At 38.3% G+C, this 12,388-nt stretch overlaps 1 protein-coding gene across 5 annotated transcripts in view; it reads right to left on the minus strand.

Annotated features, from left to right (window-relative positions):
* The window catches only part of CCSER1 (coiled-coil serine rich protein 1), a 695,226-nt gene that overhangs the window by 312,172 nt on the left and 370,666 nt on the right, over positions 1–12,388 (minus strand). For all 5 annotated transcript variants that reach the window (XM_063336575.1, XM_063336572.1, XM_063336574.1 and 2 more), the window contains exon 8: positions 6,375–6,458. In XM_063336575.1, coding sequence (XP_063192645.1) covers positions 6,375–6,458 — 84 coding nt within the window. The remainder of the gene's footprint in view (positions 1–6,374; positions 6,459–12,388) is intronic.

Genomic DNA, 12,388 nt, shown 5'->3' on the forward strand with positions numbered 1-12,388 from the left:
TGTCTCTATCTATACATATATATATATATTTATATGTGTGCACACACACTTACGTACATCTATATGAAAAACACAAACTGAATTAAAAAAAAAAATTGATGATTTTGAGCAATCAAAACTATACAAAAATCATATTGGCTCTTTGCTGCCTTCTTCATATCCTTTATTCCTAGCACTTATAGCACAACATAGATTTTGCTTTACCTCAGTTACTCACTAAACCTTGATACAAATCCTGTTTTGCACCATGAAAACTCCCTTTGCAAGTTTTAGGTGAGGACTGCTGAAGTCAGCCCCTCAGGCGAGGCAGAGCAGCTCAGCTCCACAGAGCTCCAAGGACATGGGTTAACTTTCTAGTTTGACCTTGACACAGTCATGGTATAAAACAAACACTACACAATATGTTGCTACATTGAAAATACAATCTACCATCATCTACCATTATTCATTGGCGGAGGAATTTCGATCTCTAAAAATACATGTCAGCCAAAAGTATGTAACATCTACAAAGCCAATGAACTGCAACGTACAAAGTCTTCCTTCCCACCACATCTCCAAGACGCTGCCATTTCCACTTCTCCTAAAACTGATCTGTAGTTGGGTATCTTTATATCTTCATTACTGTTAAAATTGGTTAAATCAAATTGGTTAAAAAAAAAAAAATAAAGTGAAAAAAGGAATGGTGACATTGAGACCTACTTTTTGTCTTTCACATAAAACAAAACCTGAAATTCTCTGAGATTTCGGAGTAATGCCAGGCCATATTTGCCTGCTTGTATTAAAAGACCTGTCAGTAAAAGGCTGCACGTCTCACGAAGCTAGCAGTCTACGAGTGACGCTGCTGCATATGTCGAGCCTCAGCACTATATCTCAAGGGAGACTTTGGACAAATTTTTTTTTTCAGATTTGCTCATTTCTGCAGTGTTATTTTTATGAAATACTCAGAAGCAGAATCTCAGTGAGACCAGGAAGACACTACTCTATGCGAATGACAATACTTTATCTATGCCAAATACTACGATATGACAATGGTTTGTGACAGGGACTTAAACTCATATGCAGAATCACCTCCACAAGTGCCAGGGAATATTGAAGATCCTATCTGACTGGCAGCTTCTCATCAAGAGACTGGTGAAGACAAGGAATCAGAGCCTAATCCCCATTGTGTCATCGGATATTGCCACTTTCACACTCCATGTCTGTCTCATAGCACTGATTCAGAGAGTAATTACAGCTCAGATAAGCCTTTTCTAGAATATGTGCAATTAATTCTCCTGTAAAAAAGGAGGAAAGCAGCCTGACACTTTAATAATGTTTAAGTACACCTAATCTATTTCTTTTCTGCTCCTAATGTTTCCTAAATATGAGGAAGAAAGAGGATTTGAAAGTACTTACAACTGCCTGTTCTTATATAAATCATCCATGGGTCTGTAATATCCCCATATAAAATAGCTAACATAAAATAATACTACAAATGAGCAGAATGTAGAGCAAGTGGGTAACTGGTGTAAAAATTAAACTAGAATTTTATTTTTTTTTTAAATATAAGGACTATTATTCTTTTCAAATAGGAATTAACTTGTTTCTTTACAATATCAAGGGTGACTTTTTTAACAGTTTGAAAATAGACTAATCAAAAATTTCTTTTTCCTAAAAATTCAAAAAATGGCATTCACAATGAGTTCATTTATTTATTTTTCCATATCTCACTCTTAGCCTGTCAAAATAAGCTGTGATTCTAAGACTGTACAATTCAAGGCGTCTATATTGGTGTAACTACATTTCTAGGTGATTTTTATACTTAACCTGAGTGTCTTCCATAAACAGTTCATCAGCAGGATTCAAGCATCTCAGGCTTTCTGTTACACTTCAAAGCTGGATAACAAGTACTCATCTTCATGATACTTCAAAACTATAGCAATTGGCTAATTGCTCGTTATTGAAATCAACCTCCAGGAAAGAGCTAAGCTTGCCATCATTCTGCCCTCCAGAAATATACTACATTTAGGGAAACAAAACAAAAAAAAAAAACAACAAAAAACCCCACCCAAAACCAACAACAACCCACCCCCGCCACACCCCCAAACACGTCTCCCTGCCTCCCTCCCCCACAAATAATTTACATAAGTTTTGGACAAGCAGGTAGAACTTGTTTACAATTTGCAAAGATAAAACCACAAAAAAAGAGCAGTTATATTCTGTTGACCTGATTCTAGAATATCTAGTCCTAAAGCACTGATTTTTGTACCTTGAGGTAAAGCTCCCATAGCTAGCACTGTACCTAGCTATTCCATAAATGTAAAAAGTCTAACATTTGATAAAGAGCCACCTCCGCAGCAGAAAAACACCTCCAACAGCTGGGCTATAAGGAGGATTCATTTCCTGAACTAATTTTGCCTCCAGTTCCACTCAGAATCCACCCAAACCACCTCAGTCCATTTTTCATTTCAATGGGACAACACACATGACTCAAGTTACACAGGGACATCAAGGTTGAAAGGATAGTGTTGTTAATGCTCATTTTTCAGTATTAATGCTGCCGTACCAATGACAGGACTAGAATAAATGTTACTGTAAGCAGCACTCAGTTACTTTTGCCACTATCCCATGAAAATATTTTCTGCTTAAAGTCGTCATAAGTGTTCACACTGTAGTGGAAAAAGATTGATTTGTAAAAGGAACACACATAGATGCAGTTTCAGGGTAGAGCTTGGTAGGAGACAGCTGAGGTTTAAATATCTTTCTGTGTCCAATGAAAGCTGAGACTTTTTTTTTTTTTTTAATTTAGGGGGGAAAAAAGGAGAACAAGAGCGAGTGAATATCTCCTTTTGCCAAACCCTGCAGAATGGACTCACTTTGTTTCTTTGACTTTCTGGATAAGAGGATATTTTCACAAATGAGCACAGCACTGAGACAAAGCGATGCTTTGAACCCAAATTTTAAGTTCCTGCTCAGGTTCACCATTTCCAGAGAACTTTAGAGCAGTTTTGGATGCCTGACATCTTGGAAGCCAAACTCTCCTCCAATTCCTGAAACAGGTATTTTTCAGGAGACAGTGAGAGAATAGAAGAATTAATTCCACTTCTCTGTCTACGTATACTTATTCCTCCAAATGCGGCAGACACACCTCTGGCTACCAAGGGAGTCAATCCAAAATTATCTCTTGAAAGAGAACAAACCAAAAAAATTGGCAAGGAACTACTTTTCTAAGTTCTTCTTTGTTTGCTCAGAGATAGGTGAGGCCTCCTTGCATTTTATGTTTTGTACCTGGGTCTTGTAGCTGAACATCTGAACATCTATTTTCATTCCTCAAAGATCTACCCCTTTCTCCCTTCAAGAGCAAGATAGCAATTACAAGCAAGAACAGCTGCAGGTGTTCTGAAGCCCCATCAGCTTACAGCAAGTCAGCTCACACTCCATTGACATTTTCCACCCTCAGCTCTGTTCAAGGTCTCCTTCATAATGCACTCAAATGTAATAGAAATACTTTTTAAAAAGTATTTGAAAAGTAAAAAAAAAAAAAAAAATCAAAGGGAAAGGGGAAGACTACTAGAAAACTCCAGAAAAACTAGAGAAAAGAAAGGAACAAAAAAAAAAAAAGCATGTAAATAACTGTTGGATTTGCAGAACATTAAAGCAGGCTTTGCATCAATTTTTGGCCACATATATAATGGAAGAAAACATTTTTATTAGCATTTTCTAGCAATCATTTCAAATTCACATCATTTTTAATAGCTCTAAAAAGACAGCTTACTTTCCCTGAATAGTCCACTGCTTGCAGCTCCTTAAAACACCCCAGGCAATGAGGAGCAAACCGCACGACGCTCCCATGGGGAAGGCAGAGAAACACAGAAAGGAGATTGCAAGGACAGCCCCACACCTGGAATGGTTTCCTTAACCTGCAGGGACGGTGGGCAAAGCTGCAGCAGCGGCTTCCCCCGAGGGCCTGGGGCCCTGCAAAAAGTCCCAGAGCAAACCAGAGCGGGAACCCTACCCTAGCCGTATCTTTTGATGGGCCTCAATATTGAGTAGCACCGTGGTGGCAGGGCCCGGGGCACCTCCATGAAAAGGACACTAGATGTGCAGTACCGGAGCCCTGCTGCTCTTCAGAGGACTTCAAGTTGCATCCTAAGCCTCACACAGGCTTGTTACAGGCATCAGGGAAACAACAGGGGCTCACTGTAAATATACTGAGGCTTTTTAGATGCTTAAGATCAAAACCATGGTTGAAAAGAGCTGTTCCATAGCTGCCTAACTTCAGAGAAGACTAAGCTGAGTGGCTGCTTCCCTTGTTGCATTGCTAGACTTTAGTTTAGTGATCTCATGGATGCTAACAAAGCAGTGCAGTCACTTTCTTTACAGAAGATTGTCAAAACGTTCCATTCTGGCACAAGTTCTAAGTATGTTTTTAGTGAGCTCTTTTACTAGACTGTCACTTAAAGCCTAGCTGTTCTAGAAACCCTCGCAGCTCTTACAACACCACACCCTTAAACAAACAAAATCCCCAACTTTTTACAGCTAAAGAGTACTATAGAAGAATACGCAGTAGAGAATAAAAAATACACAGATGGCCAAAGCTAGTATATTGACTCCATGTTTACACACCTCATGCACAGAAATCCTTTTTCCAACCTTGCGGGCACCTGCTGCCCGCCCCCCTCCCCCCCATTTTTTTTTGGTGTAGGTTTAATAACTTTGAGTTCAGTTTTTGGCATGTTCATCTCCCAGTCTGGCTTTATTTAGTTCAATAGGAGAAAACGAGATATATTGAGACCTTTAAAAACTCAATTTCAAATGACTAAATATGGTCTCAAGAATTCTACCTGTAATCTCTTTCACAAGTCTTAAGAGTACCAAAACTGAAGCCAGTTAATCATGGATTAAATCCATGATACTTACTTTCAGCCATTTGGAAATCCTTATTTCATGACCCTAGGAAGATGTACTTTTCTGTCTATTACGAGGTACAAGAACTAAATTCCCTGTGGGACTTTTTTCTGCAACTGACATATATACAGATGAACTTTGACAACAGTTAACAGCAAATGAGCTACAGCTCACTGTATCAATACAGGATAATTTTACACTGACAAAATTGTCGACCAGTTAAATAGCATATGTTCTGAACTAGACTGATCTAAAATTAATGCTCCAGGCCTGTGCAGAAGCTTGATGTTCCCTGTGTTCCATTTTGTCATTTAATTTTAGATAATAATTACATAATACATCATTTCTTAATGTAGCCAAATATGAAACAAAGAATATTGATGACCTGTATTTATTTTGCAGATGTTAATATAGCAAAGGAATCTTTCATCCTTGAGCACCATTACATTTTTCCCATGCAACTCGAAACTTATCTTTTTGTGTAAAAGCATACTGGTGGTTTTGGTTAGTATATAAAAGATGCAGTAATGGATGGAGCTGAATTTATTCTGCCCAAGTTCTGAGCTAGCCACCAAGAAAGAGACGGAAAGACACAAAAAAGCCCTGAGCTACATGAGAAAATTAAGAACTAATTCAGGAAACAACCCCACCTCACAAAGGCTGCTTATACAAAATCATAGGTGCCCACACACCTGCAACTTCCATGGAAGCAGCGTGTGTGTTGAATGTCTTCCAGAATGTGGTGACTCTACAGGCTGTCTCTGCGGAGTCTTTAGGTTCTCTGAGAGAGAGGAGGTGGGAAAATTTCTCTCCTTTAATTAATACTGAAGACATACGTGCTTTAATCATGTTCCATCAAAAATTAAATTTTAAAGTTATGTTAGTCTTAATAGCAAAGTAAAATGCATTTTCATGTGTTTATGTTTTTTAATTTCGGTATCACATATTTTACCTCACTCAATCACTTGTGAGTATTCTGCCTATCCCTAAAATGGTAGTACTCAAACGTCAGTAGCTCATATGCTAAGGAAAGGTTCGGCAAGTGTAAGAATGTTTATTATTTTATTTAAAGACATCTACTATCAAGAAAAAAGTATTTCATTTTCTACTGAACAATCTTGTAGATGGGAAATGGGAGAAGTGTTCATAATTCGTGAGGACACGTGCATGGCCCTTGCAGATTTCTGGCATATGCGTACAGTGCTGTGCTACTTCTCTGCCTCTCTGACACTGCAAGACAACTGTCAACACAATCCTTTAAAAGAAACTTCTATTAGCAGTGCATCTAGATGGTAGCCACTTCAGAGGCTCACAAATCCCTAGAAATGTACAGTCAGTGTTATCCGTGTTTATCTGAATGATTAACATAGCCTTAGGCTAGCTATTCTGTAGTGCGAGTGAAATTGTATTTCTTTAGTTTCTGGTCTCGATGAGTGACATTATCAGCTAAATGAACTTTAAAAAAAAAAATTGCTTTTCCTGCTTACCAGCTCCTCACGAAGTTGGGCTATGAGCTCATCTCTCTCCTTCAGCTGCAGCTTCAGCACCGAGCATTCATCTTTTATTCCATCCTACAAAAACATCAAAAGAGATGTTATAATACGCTTAATACTTTTACTTTGCTCTTGATAAGGAAAGGTTGTTTCCCATAGCGTGAGATAATTACATTCAAGTAATGAAACTCAATTCCTTTTTCATGTGCGGTATTTTCAATAACATATTCTAAGTTGCTGCATAAACAAATTAATGCATCCAAAGACATTATGTAGAAATGTGAATAGCTCCCTGCACAGAAGTCCATTTCATCGTTTTCTGACTTTTTTCAGCATTTTTACTGAAGATCCTATTATGTCATTCCTCTTCAGTTAAGGAACGGCTATGAAATGTCATAATTTTATACTTACAAAACAACATTAGAGAAACATCAATTTAGAAGTGTTATTGTGGAGCTCTTGATCTTGGAGGAGATGAAAAAGAAAGCAGAACAGACATTCACAGGAAAAGTAAAGTACCCTTCCCATGCATACATCTTTTGTCCCACATCAGCCAAAGTAGCAGCAATTCTAGTACTAACAGGGTGAAGGAAAGAAAATAGTTGCCATTTAGCGATATAACCATTGACTACAACTCAATTTGACTTGCATGAAAATGAACCTAATAGCTGAGACTGTAGCCAAACCCAGGTCCACGAGGCAGTCTGCAAGTTGTCCCCAGGCAATTTTGTGAGTTTGTGTAAGTCTAAACGCCACATTTGCAGATGAAATGTCAATCACATTTTTGTCTTGTTCTGATAAACATCCAAGAGGAGAAGTGAAATGACTGAATTGTTGTAGAATAAACACCCAGCAAAGTAACGAGCCAACTGGCTGGTCACACAGCTATAAACGAAGCACTGTACCTTTACGTACTTCTAGTACAGAGATACTTTTACAATGTTTGAGAAATTTACTGGTTTGGAGTATCACTATTTTCCAAAAAAAACCCAAGTCATACAACAAGAAAACTTTTGGGAATATAGAGATATTTGGATAACACTTTTGTCCTTAGTTTAAAAATAAGAAAATTGGACCTCTAGCTAAGAGATAACAGAAGTACCGAAGTGCAGAATTTGTTTAGACCAGGAAGAGCTCAGGGGTTCAAAAGGGTAAAACCAGGGTCATAAACTTGAATTCTGTCAGCACTAATGTGTTTGCAACTCCAAATGAACAGACAAATACGAGACGGAAAAGGAAAGAGTGTGAAGTCCATTTTACTCAGTTTAACGTTCAGTTATAATAATTACCTTTCAAATTAATTATATGGCTCATCATCTGCTCTAACAGAATTGGAAGAAGAAACAAGATACTCACAAATAAACCCCCGAATATTTACAACTGCAATAAAAAGAGATACCCAGTTTCTGGCAGACAGATAATGAACCTGCTTACACACTACTTCAGTACTACGTAAAGATCTCCTGAAATATTCAAATTTAGAAAAAAGCTAGAATTTGCTCTATCTCCTTTATGGAAAAACTCATGGGAATTTTTCTTTGCTATATGGTGTAGCAGCATTTCACTTTTACTAGCTACTAATAGATTGCTGTTTAGGCATGTTAGCTGAAAATAAAATACTAATACATCCCAGAATACAGCCCTCAGCACACAATACGCTATTAATACATATTTAATATTTTAGTTAGCAAAAATATCTGCTTATAAAAAATATAAAGTATCAAGAGCTTTACTAATATTTTAATCAAAGCGAAGTCTTTATTTTTAAAAGTGGTTTTAAAAGTGATGCAGCATTAACTATTGTACCTCAGTTACATTATTCTGAGTTCTTTTTGTCAGCATGGTTTCACATTGTTGCTATTTCCTGATTTTCCCCTTTTTAACTTAAAAAAAAGGTTAGTGGAAAACACAGTGGAAGAAGGAAAGCACCGAGGTCCCATAACCAAGACTACGATGAAAATAGCTTTTAGAAAGCATGCAGAAGCAAATACAGCAATAAGGCATGTACTAGTATATAATAAATAGAACATGAAAGATTACTGAGATGAGCTTTGGCACTAGATACTCTCTAAGATGCAATGTAGGCCTCCCTTGGACTAGTGAGAGCTTGAGAAAGGTTTTGCCTCACAGAGCTTCCAAAGACTTAAAAATCACAGTGCATCTCTCCCAACATAAAGCAGTCATGCATCCAGCTGGATCTTCCTCATCTACGCAAGCGACCAACCTCTCTTGCACTGCACAGTTCTCCAGGCACTTAACTTCCACATACCATGCAACAATTTTCTCATACAATACAGACCGTAACTGTCATTACAGTTTGGGGAAAAATATCTAGGGCTAAGGTAATTTTCCCTTTGGCTTGCCACATATCAGTGAAACTCTGATTAACACTTGCCAGTGGGACATCATTCTTGTAAATCAATACTTTACATTATCAGCTCCTATTCAGACCTTTGCAGCGCAGTAAAAGCGCATCCTGCAATTTCTGGGGGACACACTGTGCTGGGATACTTCAGAATATGAGGGCTGGAGCGTATCCTTCATGCATTTGCCAGCTTTAGAGAAAAGAATATCTATTGCTCCCACCTCTTGCTAAATAATTTTCAGTATTAAGATAAACGAGCAGTTAGGTAAACTTAACTGCAGAATACAGGCACTACAATCATTGCCACCAAACAGAAGACGTCACCTGTACCCAAGCATCTCAGTAAGGACTGACTTTCGACAGGATCTTTCCTGTAACTTGCTGTGCAGGCACATCAATTTGTATGCAGGAGTTACCCAGATATATCTAGTAAAAGGGAAATGCTAGTGATTCTCAAAATGTTTATGTTATTGTTTAGTAAAAAAAGTAATAATAAACATAGTCTTTATTCCACCCACTCTACACCACACTGGGTTTGCAAGCAGCAGAGAGCTCTTTCTTGTTGAATACAGTGTAGAATTAGGATTTTATAATCCCTTTTTGCTGCATGGCATCTGCACAGCCATCATCTGTTCTGCAAATGCAAGACAAAAGGGAAAGGACAAATGTGCTTGGTGCTTCTTCTCTTTCTATTATATTTTGAGGGCATTTCTGCTACAACACCAACCGAGAACATGAATAAAAGAAAGAAAATACCATACAGAAATAAAAGACAAAAGAGTAGTCAACTGCAGAAAGGCTTGGGTGGTTTCAATATCCCATACATCTGTCTGAATGTAGTACTAACAGAATAAAAAAATTATAGAACCAACTATCTGTTGCCAGAACAGTGAATATAGTTCTTTCACAGTACCTGTAGACAATCCAGGAGAGTCCTGGAGTGCATCAAGGATAACTTCTTAAACCAGGTAATAGACAGCCCTACCAGAGGCGATGCAATACTGGACCAGATGGTCACTCATGCAAGTGAGATAAATGGTGACCTCAGGACTGGAGGCAGCCTGGGCTGCAGCGATCGTGCACTGGTGGAGTTTGCAGTCCTGAGGGATACGGGTCAGGGAAAGAGTAAAGTCAGGACCCTGAATTTTAGGAAAGCAAACTTCCAGCTCTTCAAGGAGTTAGTCAATAGAACCCCCTGAGAAACTTCCCTCAGGGACAAAGGAGCAGAACCAAGGCTGGCAGATCTTTAAGGACACTTTCCATAAAGTGCAAGAGCTCTTGAACCCCAGGTGTAAGAAATCAGGAAAGGAAGACAAGAGACTTCCATGTCTGAGTCAAGGCCTGCTGGTCAAACTAAAGGGCAAGAAGGAAATGCCCAGGCAGTGGAAGCAGGGATAAGTATCTGGGAAGAGTATAGGGACGCTGCCTGGTTTTGTAGGGATGGGGTCAGGAAGGCCAAGGCACAGCTGGAGCTGAGCTTGGCAAGGGACACAAAGAATAATAATAAAGGCTTCTACAGGTCTGTCAGCCAGAAAAGGAGCTGTGTGCAAAGCGTCCATCGTATTTTCCTCACTTATATTCTTTGATACTGTAAAAAAGTCCAGGATTTAGCTCTATATCCGCTATGGATCTGCTGTTATTATTGTACATGTTTATGGTCGAATGTTCTTCAAATTATCATCTTTGTACTTCTTCAAATTATCACCCTTTTACTTACTTTCAGTTGTTGTCCATGACAGTGATTGCTATATCTTAGTGCTAGTATTTTCCTATTTTTGTTTAATTCTGTCCATCTGGGGAAATGCTAAACATAATAGCAAATCTGTTTCTCATCAGTTCAGGTCACAAGATGACAAATTGTACTGCGTGTGTGAAGACAGCTGCAGCAGGTTATACATAAGGGCCAAACCCCATAATCATTTCCATTTTGAAAAATCACTTTATACCTCTTCATCCTTCGGAACAAATAGGCATATTGTGCTTACTGTAATCAAAGCACTATAAACAGAACTAACCAAGTATTATGGAAGATAAATTTACTGCAATTTTATTTTGATACTAAACAGAATATGCTGCCAAAATAGTACCATAAAATGAGAATATTATAAAACTCATTTGATAAATGTGTTGAATTTCTGATGCTAAGCAGATTGTTTACCAACTTAGGGTAATGCAAAAATCAGCAGTTACTTAGGGTGCAGTTTCTTTAAAAATATCATCCTGGAACAAACCAAACTAAGAAATTTAAAACTGAGTAACAGGTTCAGAAAGCTACATAAATGCCATAATAATTGAAGCTTCCTTTAAGTTATGCAGCAGTTTCATACAGCAAAATTAATAAAATTCTGGATAACTATCTAGAACTTTCAGAGAAAAGACAGGTTATTTTAACACGTACAGGGTTTTTATGCCAGCAGTGTAGGAGTCTAGACTACGTACAGGGTTATGGATGTCTTTCACGGTTCAATTTATACCACCTGGCATCTGAAAAGCACCATGTACTTTTGTGGATCTTACTGGAAATTTGAAGAGAAGCACCATTATGTATCTCCAAACTGAGAGCCCCACTTATGTTAACATACGTCATGCTGACACACACACTTTTATTAAAAGAAGAAGCACGTACATATTTGAGATTGTTCATGTGAGTAGGCTTCTGGATATTACAGGCTGTGTTTTCAGAATATTTTTTTTCAGATCATTAATAGTTTTATTGGTTGTTATTATTATTATTGTTGTTTTAACGAAAGTCTCAATGATCTTAACATGAGGCAGAGAACCTGAGACTGCATTATTTATTTCAGGTGCCAAAATGAAGTCACTGGTCCATCTTTGAGAGACGGTCCCCTGATGTATTTACACCATGATCCTATATGTACAGGATATGACTTTCCAGTGTTTTATTTTCCCTTTCTGTGTTCACTCTACCACTACGTATTGTATCAATTTATATCTGTCATATCAATTCCTTTCAATCACACCAAGAGAGAAATGAATTGGCCGGCTGCAATTCTTCACATGTGCAAAGCACATTGATTTTGCTGCTTTGGCTCATGTGTTGTCTTGGTGCTGTGCCAGTCCAGTTAGTCTTGGCTGGAGTCCTGACAACGCTCCCAACAAGCGGCCTCTGACTGCAGGCAATGGCCACGCTTAACTCGCCTGCTCCTCATCTCACGCTGCTGAGCCAGCTGTTGCTCAACCCCAGCACAAGGGTGAGGGCAAGCCCACGCTTCAGAAATTCCTCTTAAAGCCTAATATGGCAACACAAAGCGATCTCCCAAGCCTACCTCAACTCAACAGAAACAGTCTCACTACAGGGTATCTTTCCAGTAGGAGCAAAACAAATCAATAAAAGCCTGAATCAGCTTTGGAAGCTATGGTCATAGCAGAAACAGAGAGCATTACGCACACCTTCCAGTGCAACTACAGAATTCAAATGACATAACTAAAGGAAGAGCTCTATATTTCATTTTTTGATCAAGAAATCAAATTGAGTTTGGGGAGCACAGGATCTGACCTTATAATGATAAATAAGGGTGATTAAGCTCCATAAGACATTATGCAATTCTATACCATGTTCTATTTAAGTTCAATTACATAGAACATATATCGGGAAATATTTTACTGGAGCAATTCAGGGCAG

Source organism: Chroicocephalus ridibundus, chromosome 5 (genome assembly GCF_963924245.1).
Source record: "Chroicocephalus ridibundus chromosome 5, bChrRid1.1, whole genome shotgun sequence".
NCBI classification, from domain to species: Eukaryota; Metazoa; Chordata; class Aves; order Charadriiformes; family Laridae; genus Chroicocephalus; species Chroicocephalus ridibundus.